Source organism: Taeniopygia guttata, chromosome 2 (genome assembly GCF_048771995.1).
Source record: "Taeniopygia guttata chromosome 2, bTaeGut7.mat, whole genome shotgun sequence".
NCBI classification, from domain to species: Eukaryota; Metazoa; Chordata; class Aves; order Passeriformes; family Estrildidae; genus Taeniopygia; species Taeniopygia guttata.
This window is the reverse complement of record NC_133026.1, coordinates 1,159,743-1,187,416: the sequence shown is the minus strand read 5'-3', so window position 1 is coordinate 1,187,416 and position 27,674 is coordinate 1,159,743. Positions and strand designations below refer to the sequence as shown.

Genomic DNA, 27,674 nt, shown 5'->3' with positions numbered 1-27,674 from the left:
CCAGCTGCCCAGAGCAGGGGTGGAGGGGTTTAAAAGCCCTGTGGATGTGGCACTTGGGGACACGGTCAGGGTTGGTCTTGGCACTGCTGAGGAATGGTTGGACTTGACCTTGGAGGACTTTTCCAACCAAAACCATTCCGTGATTCCCCAGAAATGAATCTTTGTTTCATTCCCTTCTCCAGGCAGATCCAACAGGCCAAGCCACGACTTGTTGCTCCAATGGGAACAACAGGAGAGCCTGCAGCTCGAGCAGCAGGAAAGAGGGAATCAGGAGCAGCCTGGGTTATCCACAGCAACCTTTGTGCTGTGATCCTGCCTTTTCCAGAGGCTCAGGAAAACAAGTGGAGCTGCTGGAACTGCCTGGCTCGTGTCCTGTCCAAACAGCAGCATTGATTCCCAGTTAGAACTCCCTGCCTGCCCAAAGGTTGCGTGGTTCACTTTTCCTGCTGTTTATTTTTATAAATCGATGGTGGATGAGAGCAGGAGGCACTTCCTGAGGTGGCATTCCTTCGGGAATGCTGGGATCCAGGCTATGTGAGGGACAGGAAGGACAGGCCTTTCTTCTTCCCAGCAGCCGGGACCAGTCCGGGTTTCCTGTGGATTTTCCGGAGGGCCGCCATGGTCCTGTTGAAGGTTTGCTGGGAACAGGGAACACAAAGGGATCACACTGAGCTCAGCTCAGCTCTCAGAGCACGGTTCTCACCTGTAAAAGCTTTTTTCCTGAAAAATAAAATCAAATGCCTTCTCAGACTTTCCAAGTGGTGCTGGAAAGAGCTGGGAAAATCCCCATTACACCAGCACTGCTCTGCTGAGAGCAGATCCCAAGGAGGCTCCAAGGAGAGGACAGAAATCCTTAGGAAGTTCTCCTGAGCACTGAAAAGATGTTTGAGATGTTTTCATGGAATCCCAGAATTATTTTAGTTGGACCTTAAGGCTTATCCCAATCCACCTCATTCCATGGACAGAGACAACTTCCACTGTTCCAGGCTGCTCCAGACCAAATCCAGCCTGACCTTGGACACTCCATGGGATCCAGGGGCAGCCACAGCTTCTCTGGGAACTCCATCCCAGCCTCTCCCCACCAGGAATTCCTTCCCATATCCCATCCATCCCTGCCCTCTGGCAGTGGGAGCCATTCCCTGTGTCCTGTCCCTCCATCCCTTGTCCTTCTCCAGCTCTTTAGGCCCTGGAAGGGCTCTGAGTTCCCTCTGGAGCCTTCTCCAGGCTGAACATTCCCAGCTCTCTCTGGGTGAATTTGTTCTAACCAGGCTGGACAGGGCTTGGAGCACCCTGGGATAGTGGAAGGTGTCCCTGGAGGGACAGGGGCTGGATGATCTGGATGATCTGAAGGTCTCTTCCATCCCAATCCATTCTGGGGTTCTCCCAGGCCCAGCTGGGGTTACCTTTTGATCTGTCTTCATCCTGGCCTTGTAGAAGGACAGGGAGCCCGGGCAGTCCGGCAGCGCCGTCTCCTGCACCCGCTCAAACTTGTCCTGCACGTCTTCATCCTGCCAGGGAAAAGCATTCCCCATTCCATGTGCAAAGCACACACCTGGAGACCTGGGACAAGGATCCCCTTTGCTGCACCAAACACCAACTCAGCCAGGAAAACCCTGGAAGTGAGAAGTTCCCCTTTCCACACCTCGGAGGAGCAGCTTTGGGCAAAAACCTGCAAGGGTTGGGATTTTCCCACAGGAAAACACATTCCCAGCTCTCCCAGCCTGGCTCCAGCCCTGGGGCCTGCTCTGGGTCTCTCCAGCAGCTCCAAGTCCTTGTGCTGTTGGATCCAGGGCTGGGGCAGCTCTGCTGGTGGGGTGTCACCTCAGAGGTGCAGAATTCCTCCCTTCTGGTCACACTTTTTTTAGATGCAAGAATTCTGGGAAATGGGAGTTGAACAGAAATGTGCTTTTCAGGATGAGAAAAGACCCAGGTCCCCACAGTGGCTCCTACCACAGGACTGGTACTGACCAGTGCCACAAGAGTTTGGCTGCAAACCTGTGATCCCACAGGCTGGGAATCCAAACATCCCTGCAGCCCCAGGCACTTTGCCCAGTTCCTGATCTTCCACGGATGCCCAGGTGCTCAGTCACTGTCCTGATTTAGCCTCCAGACAGTGAAGGGAATGTGACAGCAGGATGTGGCTCCAGATATTCCCTTTCTTCTCCTCCTTCTCCTTTTTCTCCTCCTCCCTCATTCCCTCACACCCCACACGTGGCTCCCGAGGAGAATCAGCAGAGCTCTGGGATAACTCACCAGGCACATGACTCTCTTTAAGGGAACCATTCCAGGTCTGATGTTCCCACCAGGCTCCAGAGCTTTCTTCACATCTTTAGGGAGACGGACGTTTTCGTTGTACCAGATCTCAAACTCTGCAAAGCAAAGAGGGGCAATTAATGGCTGTAATTAATGACCCAAAAAACAGCATGGAGTGCTTGTCCCTATGGATCAGGCAGGATCTCAGTGCTCTTTAAACCCTCAGACAGAAGCTCAGAACTCCAGGATTTGGAGTTTAAATGATTGGAAAAGTGAATTTAAGGAGGCTGTTGGCTGTGCTGAGGTGGCCAGGAGGTGGTGGCCAGCTCTGGGGACAGTCCCCTGGCCAAGAGAAGGCACCAGTCCTGCAGCCCCCAAAATCCCTTTGGAACGAGCAGCACGGCTGGGGCTCAGATTTCAAACCCACACACTCAAGTACAGCCATTTGCCACCCCATAATAGGCAGTGAGAACACACAGCAGGTGGGAATTATGTCCTTATTAATCCTGGGCATTTCCCACTCCTGATCTGGGTGAGCCCTGGATGTCTGAACAAACAGCAAACATCTGGAGCAGCCAGAAATGCCAAACCTGGATGCCACAGAAAGCAGTGGCACAGCTGTGATTGGGGCCTGTTTATCCCTGGAATGATGGGAATGATTATCCCATTTATTCCAGCGTGGGATACTCTGATGGATCCAAGCTGCCCCCTGGCAAATGTTGCCATGTGCACAGCGTCCAAATGTTTGGAAATCTGGAATTCCTACAGGGACCAGCTTCCCTTATAGGAGCAAATCCAGGGATACAGCAGGGGCAGTTTGAATGCACAGGTGGAGCCCAGCAGGAATTTGCAGGGATTTGCCAGGCAGAGCTGTGGCCAAGCTCCTTTTCCTGATAAAGCTGCAACTCTGGAAGCTGGAAATCACACAGGGACAGAGGAAATATTGGGAATCCAGAAGCAAAGCTCTATTCCAGGGCAATTCCTTAACCAGCAACTCTATTCAATAAAATCAAGGAGGAGATCTGAGGTCAGCAGTGTAAGATTCCTTGTGGGAGGCTTTTTCCCCCATGTAGGGGTGGGATCAAGAAGTAGAGGGACACTATCTGGAAGAGAGGATCTGCAGCAGTTCAAGGTTAGGTCAGAAAACCCCACCTGATTCTGGATAAAATCCATTCTGGAAGGCAACAGGACACAGGACAACAGAGAGTGGTAATTTGGCAAGGGGCTGGAGGGACAGGACAAAGGGAATGGCTGGATGGGATCTGGGGAAGGAATTCCTGGCTGGGAGGGTGGGCAGCCCTGGCACAGGGTGCCCAGAGCAGCTGTGGCTGCCCCTGGATCCCTGGCAGTGCCCAAGGCCAGGCTGGACAGGGCTGGGAGCAACCTGGGACAGTGGGAGGGGATTGGAACTGGATAAGCTTTAAGGTCCCTTCCTCCCATGATGTTTGGGAGTGCTCCAGTCTGGATTTATCCCAGCTGAGCTGGAGGCTGCTGAGCCCTGGTGCTCTGTACCTGAGATGAGCCTTTTCCTGCACTTATCCAAGAGCTGCTGGCAGTACTGGATCTCTGCCTTCAGGTCCTGCAGCTCGGTAAAGCCAGCCCTGTGCTCCTCCTTCAGCCCCTTCAGCTTCAGGATGAGGGAGAACTCCTCCTCATCGATGATCACCTGTCCTTTCTCATCCATGTATTGTCCTGGAGAGGGAGAAAAGGAAGGGAAGGTCCTGGTGAGGGTGAAGAGCAGGGACAGGGCTCTGCAGATGTGACACCTGATGGAGGGTCTGACTTGGCTCTCAGGGGAAAAATCCCTGGGATTGTTTAGATGGGATGTTGGGAAGCAATTCCTGGCTGGGAGGGTTGGGAGGCACAGGTTGCCCAAAGAAGCTGTGGCTACCCCTGAGTGCCTGGAAGTGTCCAAGGCCAAGTTGGATTTGGTTTGGAGCAGCCTGGGACAGTGGAAGGTGTCCCTGCTCATGGCAGAGGTGGAGTGGGAATGTCCTTAACATCCCTTCCAGCCCAAACCATTCTGGAATTCTATGACCACTGCTCTGGAACCTGGAAATCACATAGGGACAGAGGAAATATTGTGAATGCAGAGGCAAACCCTATCTCAGGGTAATTCCTTAACCAGCACCTCTATTAAATTAAATCAAATAAAGGCTGAGATCAAGATGAGACCCCGAAGCCCAGAGCTCCATCCCCTGTCCCGTGCTGCCTCCTCACCCTCCTGCCTCCGCTTCTGCTTCTGAGCCTCCAGAGCCTCCTTGATTGCCTCCATCTGCTGCTTGAGGCTGTTGATCTCCTGTGCCACAGCATGGCTTCTCTTCTTCTTGGCAATGAGGATTCTCTTGTTGTCCCTGAAGATCCGGTGGATCTCCTGTCCAGTCACCTTCTTAAACAGCTCAAAGGCCTCTTGCTTGGACACAGGGGGCCTGAAAGCAGACACAGACACAGAGCTCACCCTGCCCTGCCCTGCAGCGTGCACTGAGTGCTTCAGCTTGGAAAAGCTCTGCAAAATCTTTGAGTCCAAGCATCCCCCAGCACTGCCAAGGCCACCCCTGACCCATGTCTCCAAGTGCCACATCCACATGGATGTCACATCCCTCCAGGGATGGGGAACCACCACTGCTCTGGGCAGCTGTCCTTAGGGCTGGAGAGCCTTTTCCAGGAGGAACATTCCCAATTTCCACCCTGACCTCCCCTGGCCCAGCCTGAGGCCATTCCCTCTCCTCCTGTCCCTGTTCCCCAGGCTGTCCCCTCCTGTCAGGAGCTGTGCAGAGCCACAAGGTCCCCCCTGATTCTCCTTTTCTCCAGGCTGAGCCCCTTCCCAGCTCCTTCAGCCACTCCTGGGACTCCACTCTCCCCCAGCTCCATTCCCTGTCCTGGATATGCTCATTATGGTGAGGGGCCCAGAACTCCACTCAGGATTTGAGGTGTGGCCACCCCAGTTTTTGGGAATAGCCACAGCTGAGGTCTGATGGGGTTTCAGTGGGTTCCTTTGGGGTCCCTGGCACAGTTCCCATGCCAGCCCCAACACCCACTGTCCCCCAGGCTGCTCCCAGAACAAAGTTCTTCACCCTGACACCATATTCCTCAGGAGATGCCTCACAACTGGGTATTCCCTGGAAAGCTGGCCTTTCATGGGTTGAATTTTCACCAAATTCATGGATATTGTTCCTCCCTATTGTTAAACAAATGCCTTTGCTGCATTCCCAGCAGGATCAGCCCCCTCTGGAGCCAAACCCCGCAGCCCCAAGCACTGGCCAGCTCCACAACACTGCTGCCACGCCTTGCAAGTCCTGCATGTTTTCCAAGTCACAATTCCAAGTGCCATTCCTGACTTTTCTGTGGAATGGCTTTGATGCCAGCATGTCCCTGTGAGCATCTGGTGTTATTCCAATATGAGCCACCCCAGGCAAGAAAAGGAGAATGTCACATTCCACAGATACTCCTGGAGAGCAGGATGGGATTGGGAGAAACAGAAAACCGTGGAATGATTTGGGTTGGAGGGGACTTTAAAGCTCATCTCTTTCCAAGGTACCCAGAGGGCTCCACATTCCTCACTCCCAACTCCAGCTCCTGCCTTCCCTGGGTGCCCTCTTAAGGGCATTTTCCAGCTGCTCCAGGGCTGTGTGACGCTGGCACTGGGCTGTAAACAACAGCTCCTGGGCAGAGTGCCACAGCTCCAGCTCCCAGAGGCAGCTCCCAGCTGCTGGAAGTGCTCTGGGATGTGCCTCCTGCAGCTGCAGCAGCCTGTCCTGCCAGCCCTGGGAACATCAGAGGGACACAAATCCTGTGTGGAGGGCATGGAAACACAGTGAGGAGCTCCAGGAGGGAATTCTGCAACAATTCAGTGCTCTGCTGGAACCCACAAAGCACAAATCCTGGGCTGGTCCCCAGTGTGGGCAGCAGGAGTGGGGCATTGTGCCCCTCTGCCCCTCAGGTGAGACCTCACCTGCAGAGCTGCCCCAGCCCCAGATCCAGCAGCACAAGGACCTGGAGCTGCTGAGAGACCCAGAGGAGCCCCCAGAGCTGCCCCAGGGCTGGGAGAGCTGGGAATGTTCCCCTGGAGAGGAGAAGCTCCAGGGAGAGCTCAGAGCCCCTGCCAGGACCTGAAGAAATGAAAGGGACAAGGGATGGAGGGACAGGACACAGGGAATGGCTCCCACTGCCAGAGGGCAGGGATGGATGGGAGATTGGGAATTAGGAATTCCTGGCTGGGATGGAATTCACAGAGAAGCTGTGGCTGCCCCTGGATCCCTGGCAGTGCCCAAGGCCAGGCTGGAGCAGCCTGGGACAGTGGGAGTTGGGGTGGAAAGGGATGATCCCTAAATTCCCTTCCAACCCAAGCCAGCCTGGAATTCCATGATTCTTTAGCTGCATGTCCAAGACTGTGGGGATTTCTGGCTGCATGTGAGGTCTCCCTGCAGTTTTCCCACTCACCAAAGGGATGCTGCAGCTTTTAGAGATTAAAGAATTAAATGAATTAAAATAAAATTAAATTTAAATTAAATAAAATAAATGAAGTTTTTAAATATTCAGGAGCAAGTGGGCAGGGCAGAGCTGGAAGCAGAGGTGACCCCCACCATCATCATGTGGAGTTCAGGGTGTTCCCACCAACACTCTGTCCTGTATTCCCTGCAGATCTCCAAATCTCTCCTCTTTGCCTTGGAGTTGCACTCAGGGAACACAATCCAGTGTAAAGTACCCTCTGGAAAAAGAGATTTACTCCCTCCCAGGGAAAACCTACCTGAGGTTCTGGAAATCCTCTGAAGATGGGATTGTGGGCTCTTCATCACTGTCCTGGTCACCTCCTTCCTCTTTCTCTTCCTCTTCCAGATCTATGGTGGGTGTTTTGGATTGTGAGGATTCATCCTGACTTGTCTCAGGAGGAGGGCTCCTGGAGCTTTCCTTCCTGACAGGGGGAAAAACACAATCCAGATTCATTAATTCCTTCACCAGAGGGATCTGGAACCAAAACACGCTGAGGGTTTGGCTTTGCTGAGTTCCAGACTGATCTGAGGCAGCTTCTACCAAAGTTTCCAGGGAAATACCCACTGACAAGGAATAAAACCAGCCTTGTTCCCACAAATCCTTCATCCTCAGAGTACTGTGGGATACAGGCCAGGCTGGAGGAGCTCTCCTGAGAAGGATCTCAGGGACAGCAGCCCCACCCTGCCCAGCTTTGGGCACAGCTGGACAAAGGCTAACACCCTCTCCAAAAGAAATCCCCAAGGATTTGATCCAAGCCCACTTTCAAACCAAGCCTGGCTCCCTGCTCCTTTCCCTCCACAAACCCCTCCAGCTTCATCTGCAGGGAATAGAAACAGAATCATCATGGAATCATGGAATGGGTTCAGTTGGGACCTTAAAAGCCATCCCAACCCACCCCTGGATGGCAGGGACACCTCCCACTGTCCCAGGCTGCTCCAAACCTAATCCAGCCTGGCCTTGGGCACTGCCAGGGATCCAGGGGCAGCCACAGCTGCTCTGGGCAGTGCCAGGGCCTGCCCACCCTGCCAGGGGATTTCTTCCTTAGGAATGGTGTGAGCAGGAGAGCGGGATTTGGAATACAGGCAGAGGAGTGTTTGCCACATCTCCTGGAGTCTCCCTGAAACCAGAACAGCACAGCAGAGCCCAGGGGTCACATGGACACCAAAGCCTTGGTGGTTCTGCTCCCTCCATGAGGGCTTTGGGGAAATGTCAGGGAGGAACCAAGCAGGGTTTATTTCTGTACATTGAAGGCTCTTCCTCTGCTCAGGACTGGCTGGCTCCCCCTTCCCTCCCCAAATCTCTTCTGCTCCTCTGGCAGCTCCCTCCATTCCGTCCTCCATGGGCTGCACATTCCTGCCTGACCTGACCTGCACTTGGGGCACCACAAGGATTGGGGACAACAGCTGGGAAAGGCCCTGAGGGGGACAGGAGGTGCCAGAGAACAGGGACAGGACAAGGGGAAACACTTCAGGTTGGATATTGGGAATATTCCTTCCCCAAAAAGGCTCTCCAGCCCTGGCCCAGCTGCCCAGGGCAGTGGTAGAGTCTCCATCCCTGGAGGGATTTAAATCCCTGTGGATGTGGCACCTGGGGACGTGGTCAGGGGTGGTCTTGGAAGTGCTGGGGAATGGTTGGACTGAATGGTCTTGGAAGGCTTTTCCAATCCTGACAATTCCATGATTATCAGCAGTAAAGGAGAGGTGTGTGACTGCTCAACTCACTCATCATCCTTCTTGGCTTCCCTCTTCCCACGAGGAATGGGGGATGTAGGAGGACTTTCAATCTCCAGAGTCCCTGCATCATCCTCCTGCTCCAAATCATCGTCCTTATTAGTTATTCCTTCCTGAAAACACAAATGTCCCATTTGTGCCCACCATGGAAGCACAGAAACATGGAAACACAAAGGAATATCCCATTTGTGCACAACATGGAAGCACAGAAACATGGAAACACAAAGGAATATCCATTTGTGCACACCGTGGAAGCACAGAAACATGGAAACACAAAGGAATATCCCATTTGTGCACACCATGGAAGCACAGAAACATGGAAACACAAAGGAATGTCCCATTTGTGCACACCATGGAAGCACAGAAACATGGAAACACAAAGGAATATCCCATTTGTGCACACCACAGAAGCACAGAAACATGGAAACACAAAGGAATATCCATTTGTGCACACTATGGAAGCACAGAAATATGGAAACACAAAGGAATATCCCATTTGTGCACACCATGAAAAGACAGAAAGGAAACATGGAAACACAAAGGAATATCCCATTTGTGCACACCATGGAAGCACAGAAACATGGAAACACAAAGGAATATCCCATTTTTGCACACCATGGAAGCACAGAAACATGGAAACACAAAGAAATATCCATTTGTGCACACCATGGAAGCACAGAAACATGGAAACACAAAGGAATGTCCCATTTGTGCACACCATGGAAGCACAGAAACATGGAAACACAAAGGAATATCCATTTGTGCACACCATGGAACCACAGAAACACAAAGGAATATCCCATTTGTGCACACCATGGCAGCACAGAAAGGAAACACAAAGGAATATCCATTTGTGCCCACCATGGAAGCACAGAAACATGGAAACACAAAGGAATATCCCATTTTTGCACACCATGGAAGCTGTCCAGGCCTCACCCAGCAGCTCCTCCATCCCCTGGAACAGCCTAATGTGGGAATTAAAAAGTCTCTGAGAGCCCACAGGAGGATTTATGGATTAGGTGGGATTTATACACTTGGCTCCAGACATTATAAGGATTAAAAAAGGGATCTCAGCAGAGGCAGGACCTCACCTTCTCCAACCCAGTGACACACAAGTCACTTTGGAGATTGCATTGTACAGGACATTAAGGAGGCTTTAAAGTGAAAGGGGCACTGTTTAAATGGGATATTGGGAAGCAATTCCTGCCTGGGATGGTGGGAAGGCCTCGGAATGGAATTCCCAGAGAAGCTGTGGCTGCCCCTGGATGTGCCCAAGGCCAGGTTGGATTTGGTTTGGAGCAACCTGGGACAGTGGGAGGTGTCCCTGCCCATGGGATAGGATGATTTTTAATGTTCCTTCCAACCCAAACCTTTCTGGGATTCTAATTCCCATTTCATGAATTATTCTGTGCAGATAAAGGGCCCAATGAATCCCTCTGCTGCCAGGAATTCCTCTTTGTTCATGGTGCATCTCTGCTCTGGACACATTTTATGACAAACTCACCCCAGTGACATTTCTGAGTTTGATTTCCACAAGGAAAAATCTGCTTTATACAATTCCCATTTGGGCAGCAAAGGAGCCAGCTCCCAGGTGGATTCTGGGCCAGGTCAAGCCCCAGGCATTACCATGTCCTCCTGCTCCTTCTCCAAACACAGATCAAAACTAGAACTGGACCCAGACTCAATCATGTATCTCAGCCCGTACTTGCTCCAGAGCCTGCTCTCCACTTCTTCCTCCTGTTGGCTAAGGAAAAAACAGCCCTTTAGGAACCTTTCCCACCTGTGATTCTTGCCAAAGCCAGATTCCCAAACAAAAACCCCTTTTACCTGTGGTTTTATCCCTCAACACCCCCCCATGTTTCCCATGATAACCTTTGTCCACTCCCTTCCTCTCCTTTCCCATGATATTCCTTTAGGGCTTTTTAGTATTAAAGCTTTTTGATGGTTATTTTAAAACTTTCCAGGACCTTTTAAAGGTCCACATCAAACCATACTAACTCTGCTCAGTCCTATCCCCTTGTTTGAACCTTTAATCCAGGTTGGAGGGAGCTTGGAGCAGCCTGGGATAGTGGGAGGTGTCCCTGCCCATGGAATGGGATGATCCTTAAGGTTCTTCCCAACCCAAACCACTCTGAGATCTCTGGACTTACTTTAAAATCACTTTGAACTGTCTAAACACCTCCTGGATCTGCCTGACATTCACAATCTGAGGAAGAGAGGTACAAAGCCATCAGTTTTGGTATTAATTATATAAAGGAGTTCCAAATAAATCTGTTTAAAGGGTTTTAAGATTAAGGAAAAGTCTCCTGGAGATGCCAAACCAGCAAAAATTGAATGAAAACAAGAAACAGACATAACAAAGCAAAAAACAATTCTGTAGTGGTTTTGGGGTGAAAAATAGCCTCTTCAAAAAACATTGTCAGTGCTCCTCTCTTGGAGGAAAAGAGGATGGAATCAGGATTTAAGTCTTTCTTTCATTACTTACATCGATTTCCTCAATGACTCCTCTGAGGTATTTCTGGACTTGGGATTTGATTTCTGCTCTCTGGGCTGTAGTCAGGGGGTTGTAACTCATCAAGGAATTATCTGTCTGAAAAAAAAAATATTGGAAAACTGAGAATCAGGGAGTTACAAACAGCTGAGGGAGCTGGTGAGAACAACAGGGACAAAGCTTTGGGCAGGTCCTGTCGTGGTGGGATAAGGAGTGACAGCTTTAAACTAAAAGAGGGGGGATTCAGGATGGATTTAAGGCAGGAATTCCTGGCTGGGAGGGTGGGCAGGCCCTGGCACAGGGTGCCCAGAGCAGCTGGGGCTGCCCCTGGATCCCTGGAAGTGTCATGGACAGGGCTGGGAGCAGCCTGGGACAGTGACAGGTGTCCCTGCCATGGCAAGAGTGGGGTGGGATGGGCTTTAAGGTCCCTTCCAATCCAAACCATTCTGGAATTCTGTGATTCCACTGGTGTGGCAAACACCTGGAATTGCTGTGCCCATTTCTGCTTGGGATTGTCATCACCTGACTTGGCAGGAGATGGGATTTGGGAGCAACAAACCAAGAGAAGAGCTTCAAGAGTCTGGGACGAAGCCAAACTCCACCTCCAGTGGCTGGGGATTGAAATTCCAACTCCATCCCTCTGTGTGGGACCTTCTGAGGTTTCCCTGAGCCTCAGAGGATGGTGCTGGGAACAGAGGGAAGGACACAACCCCACTGGACAGTGAGTTCACTGCTCCTCACCAAGCTGTTCTGCATGATCAGCTCTTGCTTCAGGAGCTGGATCTCCTCCTCCAGAACCTTCACTGAGGCCTAGCAGGGAAAAAAAAGGTCGAGCAAACCACTAAATTATATTGGAAAAAAAAAAAAAAACTTGCTAAAAGCAACACTGGAGAACATCTCACTGAGTTTTAATGGGATGATTTCCTGGTCTGGAATTGCAGGGACCATCAAATTCCAGGATCTGGAATATCACCCTGGAAGCCAAGCATTGTGCAGGGCTCACCTCTGAACTCAGCAGCTCTGACAGTAACTGGGACAAAGGGGAAATCTTTCTGTGCTGGATTTGACTGAATTTCTCCATACCATGGAATATCTTCAAGAATTCACTTTTTAAAATGCCTTTCCAGAAAATTGAGCACAAAAATCTTGGGATTCAGGGAGAAGTGGGCACTGAGCTGCTTTGCAGTGACCTCTGGAGCAGCAAACCACAAAGTTTCCTTTCAATTTCAGCTCCTCCAGTTTGGTTCTCACTCTGAAAGTGCACTCTAATATCCTGTGATCCCTTCCTTTAAATGATTTCCTTAATTACCCAAATTTTCTAATTGTGGAGAAGCTGTTCTGTTACCAGCAGCAACAGGGATAAAGCTGCAGGAGGACTGGAGATGATTTCCTTGCATCTCAGGGGAATAATTCACCATAAAACCTCTCTGTTGAGAGCTGAATCTCATCAGAAAAATGTGGGATGTGCAGAAGAAAGAATTCCCAGGAAGAAGTGACCACTTGCATGGTTGTGCCTTAGACCAGGGAGTCACAATTAAAAACCTATAAATAGGTTTAATATTGATCCATTTTATCACCCACCTAAAATCAGCAGTGTCAGCTTGGCTGTGGAAAGGTTGTTTATGAAACTACCTGATTTTCCTCAGGTTTTTCAGGTTCTTATCCTAAATATTAATGATAAAATTATAACATTCCCCTTTCTGCAGGCCCCTGCTGTCCATACCTCTTGGTAGAAGGGCCCGTTGGGGACAGGCTCTGCTGTCACCCAGTTCATCCTGGTGGCAAAACGGAGGGAGGACAGCTGCAAAACAAAGGTTTAAAGTAAATAAAAATAGGATACTGCCATAAATATCATTTTCCTAATCTTTCTACTTAATTCTGTCAGACCCTAAAGCAGAGAGATATAAAATCTGTGAATTGTTCCAGGTGATTCCTCCCTGTTTGCCATGGACCCAGCTCACACAGGGGGAATTTCACCCATTTGATAATTTAAAAATTATTAGGTTAAAAAATTTAGGCTAAAAAAACAACCTCTGGGAGGTCCCTCCTCATTCCTGCTCCAGCAGGGAGCCAGCTCAGCTCTGCTGTGAACTGGAGCAATTCCAGGGAGTCCATGAGGGGATGTCCCATGGAAACACATTAATAATAGTAATAGTAATAATATTAATAGCAATAATAGTAATAGCAATAATAGTAATAGTAATAATAGTAATAGTAATTATTCAATAATAATTACTATATATTATCAATATTATAATTGTATAATATGATATATTATTGTATTATATATTATTATATCATATGATAGAATATATTATTGTCTTATTAATATAGTATTACACACTATATATTGTTAAAAGTAATAAATAAAAATTAATATGGTCATTATGTTAATAATATGTTATTAATGATAAATTATAATATCTATATTAATAATCAATATATTAGTATATATTTTAATGGATTTTGTATCAATAATAATATCACAGTATAATATTATAATATAATAATATTAATGTTCATGTTAATGTCAATAATATTATTATTATTACTATTATTACTGTTATTATTGTTATTATTGTTATTGTTATATTATTATTATTGTTATTATTATTATTATTATTATTATTGCTACTACTACTACTACTACTACTACTATTACTATTATTACTATTATTATTACTATTATTATCTCTCCAGTGAGTTTAAATCCAAGCAGCTCCTGCTCTGCTCCAGGTTTTCATCTGACAGGAATTTGGATTTGAGCCTTTGGGATAAGATGAACTCCCCAAAATTTGGGATGAATTAGGCAGGAGGTTTCCCTGCCAAAACCATCCAGAGATTGTTCCTTGAACCAAGCAGGAGCAAGGCTGGATTCTGCAGGAATTCCTCCAACTCACCGTCTCTTCCATGTGCTCAGCTTCCCCATAGATGTTTGTCACCAGGACAGTGTTGCATTTTCCCCCTGAGAAAAAAATAGTAATAAAAATAAAGCAAATAATATCATTTTGGGTGATTTTTTTTGTTGTTGTTATTTCCTTTCCTGCAGCGTGTTTTCTTATGTGCTGATTAAAATACAGGAGAGACAAAAATGGAGTTGTATATTTTTTTAACAGAGTTTTTTAAGGATAAATTGTTTAATTAAGAAACGATACTTAAATTAGTTTTATTTTTAACTTGTGATCTGTAATGCGGATTTTTAAAATTTAATTACATAATATTATTTAAACTTGTGAAGAAGAAAATAAAGGATTAGCTTTTGTCTTAAAACTTTTATCCTGTTTTATATATATTTATATATTATATATTTTATAATATATATTATAAAATATATATTTATAATATATTTTTATAATATATATGAATATGTATTTATATTTTATTATATATTTATAATATAGATTATAAAATATATACTTATATATAAATATATATCTATTTATATACTTATATATTTTAAAACTTTAAACTTTAAGTTTTCTACTATGTGATATTACACACTTTTATTTAAATTATGTACATATACTTTTAGTTTTATTATTTAATTTTGGAAAGTTTTTTCTACAGTTTTAAGTTAAATGCAGTGTTTTCTTGGGGGTCACTGCCTGTTAACAAAGAAAGTCTAAAATTTTAAGTAACCAGGGTTCCAACAGAATCCCAGACTGGTTTGGGGTGGAAGGGATTTAGTGATCATCCAGTGGCACCCCTGCCATGACAGGGACACCTCCCACTGTCCCAGGCTGTTCCAAGCCCTGTCCAGCCTTGGACACTTCCAGGGAACACCCACAGCTCCTCTGGAATTCCAGCCCAGCCAGGAATTCATTCCCAATATCCCACCCAAGGCTTCTTGCAGTGTAAAGAAGCACAAAGCACACACCAGAGTGAAACTGTCCCTCCAAAGGGCACAGAAATAGGCACAGAGTGACTAAAAAGGTGAAGTTTGTGTCTCGTGGAGTGAGGATGCAGGAAGGGAATGAGGATAAAAACTCTGAGTCCCAGGTGTTGGTAAAAATTGTTTCTCAGGATGCCCAGAGCAGCTGGTGCTGCCCCTGGATCCCTGGAAATGTCCCAGATTGGACACTTGGATCACCCTGGGACAGTGGGAAGTGTCCCTGCCATGGCAGAGGAGGAACAGATGATCCTTAAGGTCGCTTCCAAGCCAAACCATTCCAGCATTCCCTGATGAAAGATGACCTTAGGACTCGCCGTGCCCATGGAAATGCCAGTCCTGCAGGAGCTGTGGGCACTCCCAGCTCTTACCCAGCGAGTCCTTGAGGACGTGGGTGAGTTTGCTCTGCCTGAAGGGGATGTGCTCCCGCTTGGGATCGGCCAGGGCGATGACCAGCTGCTCCAGGAACGTCAGGGACTTGTTGATGTAGGAGGCCTCCACCCTCACCTGGCCATCAGACTGCAATGGGGGCAGGAGGAAACAGCTCTGGTCACACACAGGACAGGGAGGCTTCCTCAGCAGGGCTGAGTTTTGATTTTGAATGCCACAGAATTAGGGAATTGCTGAAATTGGTTGGAAAAGGCTCTTGGATCGGCCCAACCATTCCCCAGCACTGCCAAGGCCACCCCTGACCATGTCCCCAGTGCCACGTCCACATGGATGTCACATCCCTCCAGGGATAGGGACTCCACCGCTGCCCTGGGCAGCTGTGCCAGAGTTGGACAGCCCTCTCCAGGAAGGAATATTCCCAAAATCCAACCTGAACCTCTCCCTGAAGCCATTTCCCCCTGTCCCTGTTCCCTGAAGCACAGCCTGACCCCTCCACTGTCCCCTCCTGTCAGGAGCTGTGCAGAGCCACAAGGTCCCCCCTGATCCCCCTTTTCTCCAGGCTGAGCCCCTTCCCAGCTCCCTCAGCCCCTCCTGGTGCTCCAGACCCTTCCCAGCTCTGTTCCCTGCCCTGTTTTTCCAAAGGGACCCAAAGGAACCTGAGGATCTCCCCCCACTCACCCCAGTCTTGCTCAGTCTCTCAGACCCTGCCAGGTCGATTAAGGTGATTTTGGATTTAAGGCATTTGTGATTGGTGTAATCTCTGGAACGACACTGAGGGAGAGGGGAAGAGAAACTGCACTTAGGGGCAGGCAAAACTGAAAAACAGGAAAAAACAGGCTGCAAAGATCCCCTTGGATCCCTATAAAATAGTTTCAATCCATAGGAACAAGGCAGGAGCTCTCACCTCAATGTATATGGTGAAGATGCAGTGGGATCTGGAGGAATTCTTATTCAGGCTGTGCTCTGATATCACTCTGTTGGTCTCACCCTGCCAATGGAGAGAAAATTCCAGGCTCAGCTCATGGAATTGTGGCTTTTTGAGGATAAGCAGGCAGTATCTCTGAGGCTCTTTCCATTTTCTGATGACTGGAAAAGCAAAGAGCTCCCCCAGCTTCAAATGGCACTGAAAATTCCCACAGGTGTGATGGGCATGGATCTGAACCTCTGCCAGGAATACAAAGGGATGTTGGAAGGAGTCTTTAAGTCCATCCCATCCAACCCCCTGGATGGGCAGGGGCACCTTCCACTGTCCCAGGCTGCTCCAAGCCCTGTCCAGCCTGGCCATGGCCACTTCCAGGGATCCAGGGGCAGCCACAGCTGCTCTGGGAATTCCATCCCAGCCAGGAATTCCCAATTCCCAATCTCCCATCCATCCCTGCCCTCTGGCAGTGGGAGCCATTCCCTGTGTCCTGTCCCTCCATCCCTTGTCCCCAGTCCCTCTCCAGCTCTCCTGGAGCCCCCTCAGGCCCTGGCAGGGCTCTGAGCTCTCCCTGGAGCTTCTCCTCTCCAGGGGAACATTCCCAGCTCTCCCAGCCATCATCACCCTCCTTGTGCTCTTTAAAAAGAAGAGGAAGCTCCTGCACATTCCAGAGCTCAGGACACCACTGGGTCATAAAAAAGGCCAGAGAAAGATTTTAAGGACAGCAGATGGCTCTGGGTGAGGATCCACCTCCTGCAGCCAGATCCAATTCTTTATCCCTGTTTTCCTCACCAACTGGAGCATCCATGAGGAAAAGATGCTGATCCCTGTAATCAAAGTTCCTTCACAAACCTCTCACCCTGAACAGCTGTGGTGTGAGTTCCAACAGCACCATGATCACATCTTTTCTTGGAGCATCTTCCAGAATCCCTGAACCAGGGACATTTTCCTTGAGACCAAGAGTTTCCAGTTTTCCTCCCCACCACCAAGAGGGGCTCAATGGCTGAACCTCCTTCCACCATTTCAGCCACCCACTCCTGCTTTTCCTTCAGCCAGCAGCCACAACCACGGGATTAAAGGGAATCTTTGGGTTCTCTTGCCTCAAAAAGGAGATGCAGAGCCTCCTCCTCGTGGCTGACAGGGTGGATGGAGAGCCCCTTGACATAAACCCCCTGGGGACCATCTATGACCGACAGCTGGTTCTCCTTACACCCCCGGCCCAGCGCCGGCGCCAGCAGGTCAAACAAGGCCTCGTTGTAGATCTCCAGGTAGGAAATTCGGACAGTCACCATGATATTGAGGAATTCTGCAGCTGACTTGAAGATCTGCACCAAGACAAAGGGTTTGTGTCCATTCACAGGGAGAGTTTTCAGTTATTTGTGGCTTTTCGGAGAAGATATTTGGGTGGATGTTGATATAAGATATAAATGGGTGTGGTATAAGGAGATGTAAGATATAAACAGAGAAGATATAAAATATCTACTTCTTAAGACATAAAAAGAAGATATAAAGATATGAAAATATATCAAGATACATAGATATAAAGATATATAAAGATATACGAAGATACAAAAAAATATACATATTAAAAGCGACTGTGGGCAAACAGTTGCTGAAAATTCCTTCTGGCCTTGTCCTGCTTGGAAATCTAAGAATGTGAAATGAGAAGGGTATAAAATATAATTAGATATCAAATACAAATAAATGCATTGAGGTGTATACAAGACATCAATTTCTGTAATATAGAGATAGATATTGATAGATAAATAGTTCTGAACAGCTCCAAGTGCATCCAGGAGTGTGTGGGGCTAAATCTGAGCTCTGAGGGCTCAGCTTGGATTTGGATTTAATGATCTTATAGAGTCATGGAATTCTGGAATGGTTTGGGTTGGAAGGGACCTTAAAGTCCATCCCATTCGAGCTCCTCCCACTGTCCCAGGCTGCTCCCAGCCCTGTCCAGCCTGGCCTTGGGCACTGCCAGGGATCCAGGGGCAGCCACAGCTGCTCTGGGCACCCTGTGCTATTGTCTCTGTGCCTTAGAGGTGTTTTTAAGTGATTTTATGACCAGTTTTAACCTGATTTCACACAATGACAGTTTGAAAACACCTCTTTTGAAGGCTTGGTGACATTTGGGGAGCAGCAGGAACTCAAACAGGAACTAAAGGGGAACAAGCTCTGAAAATGAAACTAAAACTCCCTTATTCTGTAACCATCATCTCTGGGGTAAAATGAAGGGAAAAAAAACATTAATTGTGTTCAAACACTTTTCTGTCAGCAAGGGGTGATAGAAGAGTGCTCCTTGGTGTTTCTCCCTCCTCTTTTCCCAGCCAGCTGCAGTCAGTACCTGCTGGATAGCTCTGGGGATGATCCCTCTGTTCCTGTACTCAGAGGTTGTTCCTGTCATGGTGTAGGTTTTGCCAGCTCCAGTTTGCCCATAGCACATGATGGTGCCTAAAAAAATCCAAAAGCAAAAGCATAAACTCGGGAGGGAGCCTCCAACAGAACAGCAAATGGCTCTCTGCTCAAATCCAACCTCTTGGTTTGATCAAAAGAGTGATAATTGCAATAAATCACCATTGTAGCCCTGCAAAGCTCTGGACACCAAGCCCTTTGCCACGGTCTCATAAACCATTTCCTGGGAAGTGTTGTGGAGGAGCCCATCCAGCTTGAAGGACCAGTCAGTCTGAGAGTTATTCACAGCTCCTCCCCTGGGACTCTTCTGGATGTAGATTTCGATGCTCTGCAAGCCAAAAAGAGAGGGAGATCAACTCAACAGCCCCCAGGGTTTTCAGCAGTTCAGGACCTGGGGTTAAGCAGAAAAAAAGAGCACAAATAACAGGAGTTATTTCACTGCCTTGGATGGTTCTAGATGTCCTAAAAGTATCTGGTAATGCTCTCAAATTTCTGGTGACAAATATTATAAATAAAAGGAAATGTGGTTAAGCTCATCTGTTTAACTTTCAGCGATTTTGTGCCTCAGGGAAATTAATTAAGCAAGAGAAGGCAAAGGGAGGAATTTGCATAAGAGGGGATGGAAATAGACTGTGCCAATTTGTGGTTAGCACTGGGAAATCCTCATGGATCAGCCAGCCTCAGTCCTTCGGAGGTTTTTCCTAGTGATTGTACCACAGGAATTGTTTTTTCCATCCTCACACTCTGCTGTGACAAAACCACTGCCAAGCAGGAACACAAAAACCAACACCCCCAGAACATTATCCATGGCCTCAAGGGATGGAAAAATCCTGGTTTTCCATTGGAAAAGCTGAAGCCAAACTCCAAACCTTTCCCACCTGCAGTTTCTTTGACTCTACCTTGTTGTCTGAGCCAAGCCTGATCATGTCTTGGGCAAAATGAGCAGTTGGCTTGACCCGCACGAACGCCAGGACTCGTTTTGGTGCTCTAAGGAGAGAGGAAAATAATGGAAAATAATTGGAAAATAATCCCCTTGCATTCCCTAAACTGAAATTTACATTATTTCTCAGCAAAAGGTGAGGCAGAGGAGTCAGAATTCAAAGTGAAGCATTGGCAATTATTTGCTGCAGTTTTTATTCCCCATGAAAAGCCACTGTGGGCAAAGAGTTGCTGAAAATTCCTTCCAGCCTGGTCCTGTTGGAAATCTGAGGATGTGGAAGGAGAAAAGTCAAACTGATCCTGATTTCCTGATTTCCTCGTGTGCACCAGGCCCAGGAGTGCTGCATAACACCAGTTTTCTTCCTCTCAGCCTTGGGAAGCAAAATATTTCCAGGAATGGGAGAGGGATTTTCTTTTGTCACGGGCAGAGTTTTAATTTTAAAAATAATCTAAATTTCCAGTGAACAGCTGATTTTCAATTTGCTGGAGGAAATATCCACAGCCTGGAGGATTTGCTCCAGCTGCTAAAGCCCCTTGCACTGAGGATTTTTAAATCCCTGGAAATGTGTAAATCCCACATTTTTTCCTCAAACTCTTCCTGCAGACAGCCCGTGCTCAACAATTGTGCAATAAGCAGTGACAAGTTCTGGTTTGGGACAAAATCTTTGGGATTTCTGGTACATCCAGGATGTTTGTGACCTCTCACAGTTTAGCTGCTGTAAAATGAATTGTGGGGGTTGGAGCTGAGCCAGGATTTGTTGGGTTTAAAGCAGCACAATTAAAAACCACAAAAAACCTGGTTTTTCTTCTTGTAAAAAAAATCTCCATGACCTTAACAAAAAATACTTCTCTCCCAAAATAAACTTTAAAAAAAGACAATTCTAAAAATAATAAACTAACTAAAAATTTTTGGGATAATTTCTTTACATTATCAGTAAAAAAAATAAAAAGTTGGGGGAAGAGTAGTATTCTGAAAGGTTTCTTTTAATTCTCACTAGTTTTTTTTTCCTTTAAATCACTATTAATAAAATTTTCTTTGTACCCTTTTAAAAGTTTTAAATCTATTTTACCTTTCTCCTAATCCTATCTCACAGCAAAAAATAAATACACTAGTAATTAACCAACACTAAAACCCACCAGACGCTCATCAACACATTAATTTAAAAATTTTAGAATTTAAAAAGATCATAAATGAACAAATCTAAAGGCCTGCACAGGGGAACATTTGGGGGATACCTGTGTTTTTTACCCTTGGGCTCTGTGTCAGAGAGAAGGAGGGAAATGATGCTCTCCTCGTCCTGGTCCTCATCCTGCTCCTGCTCTTGCTCTTGCTCCTGCTCCTTCTCCTTTTCCTGCTCCTGGGATTTCACAGAGACCACAGAAATTTGTCCAAAAAAAAAAAAAAACAAAACCCAAACCCATTGTTGGAGCAGTTGGGAATTATTTCTCCAAAGCAAGAAAAACAGCAGGGAAAGGAAGAAGGGAAAGCTTTTTTGGGAAAAAATCCACTAGGAATCAGAGAGATTACAAATTGTAAATAAGTGGCGTTTTCCTTGCTGCAACAGCGCCCTTTGTGGGGCTTTGCACAGGTGAGGACAGCAGCGATCATTGCTGGGAGTGGTTCTTAAACCAGGAGAGGGGAAGGAATTCCCAGAGCAGCTGGGGCGGCCCTGGGTCCCTGGAGGTGCCCAAGGCCAGGCTGGACAGGGCTTGGAGCAGCCTGGGACAGTGGGAGGTGTCCCTGCTGCTGGAATCTGAGGATTGATGATTCCAAGACTGTAAAAAGTCTCTGTCTTTCTGCCCCGTTGCCACAGAAGAAGTCATAATTTGTCTGTGCTGTTTTTCAAGGTTGTTTATTCTGTTTATCTCTAACATGTTCTGCTGCCCTGGAAGGTCTGGGACCCTGGCAGGGGTCAGGAACCCCCCTGGACAGAGCCCCCAGAGACACTGGCTGTGATCTCTGTCCATGGAAAAGAGTTTTCAATCTTACAGAATGAATTACCAGCTCTAAGTGTTTGATATAAGTAATAATTAAGTGTGGCACGGGTGCTAAAGTAAAATTTTAGGATTCTAGATTAGGGGTTCAAAGGGGACAAGATGGAGGAATTGGGTGTGCCTTGTCCTTTTCCTCCTTCTTCATGCCCTCCATGTTTCACTGTGGTGTTGGCATTTTTCTGTTGGTTCAGGCTGGGGACACACTGTCCAACGTAGGTGACAGATATTGGCACGTTATTGTAAATCCAGCACAGGTAGTTTGTGGTATTTAATGTTTGTACCATCCCACTGAGGGCAGAGCCCCACACGCTGCCCTGCAGGACAGAGCTGCGGCAGGGCAGCAGAACATGTTAGAGATAAACAGAATAAACAACCTTGAAACCAGCACAGATTAATTATGGCTTCTGCTTTGGCAGCGGGGCTGAAAGACAGAGACTTTCTACAATCTCAGAATCATCAATACCTCAGATTCCGACACCTGCCATGGCACTGGGTGGGTTTGAAGGTCCCTTCCCACCCAAAGCACCCCAGGATCTGGCAGGAATTACCGCTGGTTCACTCTCTGCTTTGGATGCAAAACTTTCACTCTTTTCCAGCCCCTCGGAGCTCTCCTGCTCCTCTTCCTCCTGCCAGGGAAAAACAGCCCCAGTCCCACGTGAAAAACACAGGGCATGACCCACACATCTCCACAGCCTTGCGAGCGGGAGGCTCCTCTTCCCACAGGTCAGATTTTGGCAGGACTTTGGGGAAAACCCCTCAGGAAGGGCTGGGAGCTGTCCAGGGAAGCTAGGGCTGCGCCTGGATCCCGGCAGTGTCCCTGGCCAGGCCGGACACTGGGGCTGGGAGCACCCTGGGCTAGCGGAAGGTGTCCCTGCCTGTGGCAGAGGGTGGAATTGGATGATCCGAAAGGATCCCAAACTGAATCACGCTGTGTTTTCCTCCAGTGCACCTCCCGAGGCGCCATGCCCGGGGGGAGGGGGGCGATGCCTGGGGACTGATGCGGGGCTGGTGATGGGATACGACCTCAGATCACCCCCTGAGGAGGAGAATGCGACCCCCCGGGCACCCCCTGGGCCATGTCCCACCTGCGACCCCCCTTGAGACAATTCCGGCGTGGCGTCCGGGGTCGCCATGGCAGCGCCCACTTCCGGGTTCTCTATGGCAACGGCTACTTCCGCTCCCTCCCGGAAGTGGCCCCCGCGTACGGCGGCCGGGCGGGGCCAGCGCGCGGCGGGGGCGAAGCGGGACGGGAGTGGCCGGGACGATGCTGGAAGCGGCGGCGGCGGCGGAGCCGGAGCTGGATCCCGAGGATCTGGTGCATTTCTCGGTGGGAGACCTGCCCAGCCGCGGCTATGGAGTGATGGGAGAGATCCGGCGGCAGGGAAAGCTCTGCGATGTGACGCTCAAGGTGCGGCCCGGCCCCTCGGGGGCGGCGGTGGAGGGGGGGGGGCACCGGAGCCCTGAGGGGACCGAGCGGGGCTGAGATGGGGATGAGGGACCCCGACCCTTCAGGGGGGCTGAGAGACCTCGAGGGACTCCCCCGGCTCCTGAGCGGGGACCCCGGTCCTTGAGGGGACACTGAGGGGGGACCTCGGCCCCTGAGGGGTGGCGGGTTTTGGGGAGGGGGATGCTGAGGGGGATCCTTAAAGGGGGATGCTGAGGGGGATCCCTTCAGGGGGATGCTGAGGGACCCCCCCCCCATCATTCCTGGGAATGCTGAGGGGCCTCAAGGGCTCCTCAAGAGCCCCCAGACCCCTGAGGAGGGACCCCAACCCTTACCAGAGGCGGCTGAGCGACCCCCAAGTCTCTTTCCCAGAGGGAAGGAGGCAGCTGGGGTTCCCCAGACCCTTTTGGTGGGGGATAAAGGGGATGGGAGAGGGAGCTGGGGTTCCCCCTTCCCACGGGTTTGGCAGCAGAGACAGAGCTGAGACCTCTCCCAAAGCCCCTTTGTGGGGTGTCAGGGACCTTCCCAGCCCTGCGGGGTCTGTGGATCCAGGTTTAGGGACCATTCCCTAGGGAACCATTATTCCCTTATAGGAAACATCCCTCCTGAGCGTTCCAAAATTCATCCCCGAGCATGGTAAGTGCTGAGGATGGTATCCCTGGCTCTGCAGGGCTGGCAGAGTGTCCTGTGGCAGGCAGGAGCTGCTGGAATCCCTCAGGATTTCTGGAATCCATCAGGATTTCTGGGATCTGTCAGGATTGCAGAGTGGCAGGAGCTGCTGGAATCCCTCAAGATTTCTGGAATCCCTCAGGATTTCTGGGATCCCTCAGGATTTCTGGGATCCATCAGGATTGTGGAGTGGCAGGAGCTGCTGGAATCCCTCAGGATTTCTGGGATCTGTCAGGATTGCAGAGTGGCAGGAGCTGCTGGAATCCCTCAGGATTGCAGAGTGGCAGGAGCTGCTGGAATCCCTCAGGATTTCTGGAATCCCTCAGGATTTCTGGAATCCCTCAGGATTGCAGACTGGCAGGAGCTGGTGGGCTGGGAGCCACACGCAGCTCTGAGTCACTGCAGAATTAACTCCGTGCTTTAATTAAACAGGGAAGGTGCTGCCTGCCTACTCACCCTGAAACCTGCCAGGGGGCTGGGCCTGCCAGGATGTGGGATGGGGAGCATTCCATGGGATGGGGAGCATTCCATGGGATGGGGAGCATTGCATGGGATGGGGAGCATTCCATGGACACGGGGACTGCTTCATCCCCGGGAGAGGGGCTGAGGCTGGGGGTCCTCCTTGGCCTTCTGCAGGGTAAAACTGGTGACAGGATGGGCTGGAACCTGCAGGAATTCTGTGTCAAAGCTGCTTTGGGGTGCAGGGTGTAGTGTTTTTAGGATTAAACTGGCTGTTGGTGTGGCAGGAGGAGGTGACCAGATCTTGGCATTCCCACATTTCTGGGAGACGAGGCGAGGAGGTTTATTATCCCAGTCTTATCCTGGATAAAATCCTCACCATTGTTTATAAAATTCCTGTGAATAATTATTCATTTGTGTGGGTTTTCCATAGCAAAGAGCTGTTTAAATCCTCTTTATCCCTACAGAGGAAAGATCAAAAACCGTCACAGACCAGTTTGGGATGGGAGGAAACTTAAGGATCATCCAGTGGATGGGTGGGACACCTCCCACTGTCCCAGGCTGCTCCAACCTGGTCTTGAGCACTTCCAGGGATCCAGGGGCAGCCCCAGCTGCTCTGGGAATTCCATCCCAGCCCCTCCCCACTCTCACAGGGAAGAATTCCCTCCCAAAATCCCCAGGAGAGATGCCAGCAGCACCTGCTGAGTTGTCAGTCCTCTGTCCATGTTGTTTTAAGCATTCCAGCTTTCCCTCCTGCACCCACAGCTTGGAATTCCAAGCGTTTCATCCATTTGTCTGGGGTCATGCTGTGAAAATATCCCTCCCTGTGCTGCTTCTGCCTCTGGCCATGGCTTTTCCTGGTGGTGGGATTAGTGCAGCCATTCCCAGGAACAGGCTGGCTGCTCCAGCTGCTGGGGATTTAAGCAGGAGTTTGTCCTCTGGAAGTTGGAGGTGGCTTTGGGTGACTGAGGCACCCCAAAATCAGCCAGCACAAACTGGGAAGGTTTTCCCACTGGAAATCCAGGCTGGGGTTCCAGCAGGGACAGAGTTTATGGGATTCTTACTCAGGAGTAAGGGAGGAACGTGAAGGTCATGGAGCTGCTCCAGGGCTGGAGCCAGGCTGGGAGAGCTGGGAATGTTCCCCTGGAGAGGAGAAAATTCCAGGGAGAGCTCAGAGACCCTTCCAGGGTCTGAAGGGGCTCCAGGAGAGCTGGAGAGGGACTGGGGACAAGGGATGGAGGGACAGGACCCAGGGAATGGCTCCCACTGCCAGAGGGCAGGGATGGATGGGAGATTGGGAATTGGGAATTCCTGGCTGGGATGGAATTCCCAGAGCAGCTGTGGCTGCCCCTGGATCCCTGGGAGTGCCTGGGTCAGTGGGAGGTGTCCCTGTCCATGGCAGGGGTGTCACTGGATAATCCTTGAGATCCCTCCCAGCCCAGCCCATTCCTGGATTCTCTGATAAAAGTTTGGAGAAACATTCCAAGTCCAACCCAGAGGAACCTCCAGGTGCTCCCACACCACTGCAGTGAATTTATTCCCCTTTTTTCCACTCCTGCTACGTTTTTTTCTGTCCCATCTCTAAACCAGAAGCTTTCCAAACACCCCTTTGTCCCAGAAGTTGGATCCTGACGTGCCCAATGCTCTGCCTCATGGATTTGGGGAGTTCTTTTCTCTCCCTGTCTCTTTAAGAGCTGCAGGTCAGGGCTGCTCCTGATGTTCCCTCCGAGCTCCCTTTGGAGCCTCTCCGAAATGTTTAATTAAATATTCATTTGCTAGGAGCACACATGGATGGACTGCAGGGAGGAGGGGAGGGAGGAGACACACCTCAGTCTGTGGTTAGTCCTTTTCCTTTGGAAAAAAAAAAAAAAAAAAAAGTAGGAATTTTGCTTAGCAAAGCTACATTTCCTCTTTCTTCTCTGAGAATCACTGGGCTGGGTGTCGGTGTGGCCATAAAATATCCAACCCAACCCTTCTCCCCAGCTGATCCCCATCCCAGCCGGGTTCTGGAAGGGGATCTGTGCTTTCCTCCTCATCCACTCCTGGTGCTGGTGGAGAAGGTGATGGAGGTTCCAGCAGGGGCAGGGAAACACCAGGGCTGGAATAATCACAGAGAGAGCAGAAATGAGGCTCCTGAGCCTCTTTTCTCTTCTAATTTGGTGGGGTTTGAGGCTTTGAACTCCAGCTGTGGACCAGCCAAGGGGTAGAATTCCTCTCTCAGAACCTCTCCTCCTCATTTTTAGTGGGTTTCCAGGCTTCTCCCCTTTGCAGCTCACAACTAAACACTGCAAAAACCCCAAGAATGTTTGGGGCCATTCCCTGAGCTGCAGATCCTGGTTTTTAACAGCACAAAAGAAGCTCCTCGGTGCTGGTGTTCTTCCTGGAGTTGTTTCATCCTTGCAGGATGAAAGCAGCCTGGGCAGCTTTGTTTTCTGGGATGTGCTGTGTGTGCTGCAGGCCAAGGTCCAAACACTCTCCAGGGACACATCAGAGGCTGCTGGAATGCACAAACCAGGGCAAACGGATCCATCCTATTGCTTCCTTATAAATTGAGAGGGAATAAATCCCTTCCTACCTCCTGCTGGCTCCCACTGCAGCTGGAGGAGAATGTGCCAGGCTGGCACCTCCAGAAATCCTGACCAAACTGTGGCAGGAGGGAAGGGTTGTGCCTCCCCAAATCCTTGGAGAGCGGAGCTGATGTGAGCTTCTCTTGCTGCTGCAGATCTGAGCCACTCCAATGCCATTTTTCCATGACTAACTCCAAGACTAATTAGAAAATTCTCCTAAAATATAACCCAGGTCTGGCAAACTGAAATAATTCCCAGCTGTGGAGAGGGTACTATGTTTGGTGTACAATCCCAATGGCACCCATCCTGATCCCAGTTTTTCCAGAGCAGACTGTTAACTCCAAACCCCCCTGACTGGAGCAGCTGCACCCCCCAGAGCTGCTGCAGAGGTGGGGGAGCCTCTGGATAAGTGGAATTCCAGACGTCTCAGGCTGCCTGCCTGATCCCAGCAGGATCCTTGACAACTCAGTGCCTGTCTGTTCTGCAGCATGTTTGGGAGATCCTCCAGGAAAACAGCCCTGGAAAGAGAGGGAATATCTGTTTTATGGGACAGGCTGGAAGAGCAGATGATCCACTGTGCACAGGAGAGCTGCAGGATGAGGATGTGATTCCAGCCTTGTCACCCAGCAGACAGGAATTCTTTGGGATTCTGCCTGGATGTGATCCCCCCGAGCTCTCAGCTGCCATCAGCTCTCCCATTACAGAAAACATGAGGATTTTTAGTTCCAGGATAACACAAAATTCCTTTTTGCTGTCCCTGAGGAGGGCAGGGCTGAGCTGATCCCCTCAGGATGTTCCCTGTCCATGTGGGAAGTGGAGGGACAGGAATTCCAAAAAGGAGTTGGGTTTCTCTGAGCTGGCAGGGAATTCTCTGGGAGTGTGGCTTTGCTGTACACCCAGAGGAGATGTGTCCTGTGCTTCAAAGGAATTGGTCACCATTCTCATGGAATCCTGGAATGGTTTGGGTTGGAAGGGACCTTCAGGATCATCCCATTCCAGCCCTGCCATGTACAGGGACACCTCCCA

General features: G+C 49.3%; 1 protein-coding gene across 1 annotated transcript; it reads right to left on the bottom strand.

The window, feature by feature from the left end:
* Nucleotides 1–425: 425 nt before the first annotated feature.
* On the bottom strand, nucleotides 426–22,909 carry KIF9 (kinesin family member 9). The gene is given in 25 exon segments (XM_030264101.4): nucleotides 426–638; nucleotides 1,404–1,508; nucleotides 2,254–2,369; nucleotides 3,766–3,945; nucleotides 4,474–4,682; nucleotides 7,001–7,165; nucleotides 8,466–8,587; nucleotides 10,101–10,218; nucleotides 10,625–10,680; nucleotides 10,960–11,064; nucleotides 11,707–11,775; nucleotides 12,689–12,766; nucleotides 13,866–13,930; nucleotides 15,226–15,373; nucleotides 15,923–16,015; nucleotides 16,149–16,232; nucleotides 17,264–17,488; nucleotides 18,508–18,614; nucleotides 18,738–18,903; nucleotides 19,475–19,562; nucleotides 20,751–20,872; nucleotides 22,058–22,135; nucleotides 22,595–22,705; nucleotides 22,707–22,752; nucleotides 22,754–22,909. Coding segments are annotated over 25 exon segments (2,841 nt in total). The 5' UTR covers nucleotides 22,831–22,909; the 3' UTR covers nucleotides 426–530.
* Between the last annotated feature and the right edge of the window lie 4,765 nt (nucleotides 22,910–27,674).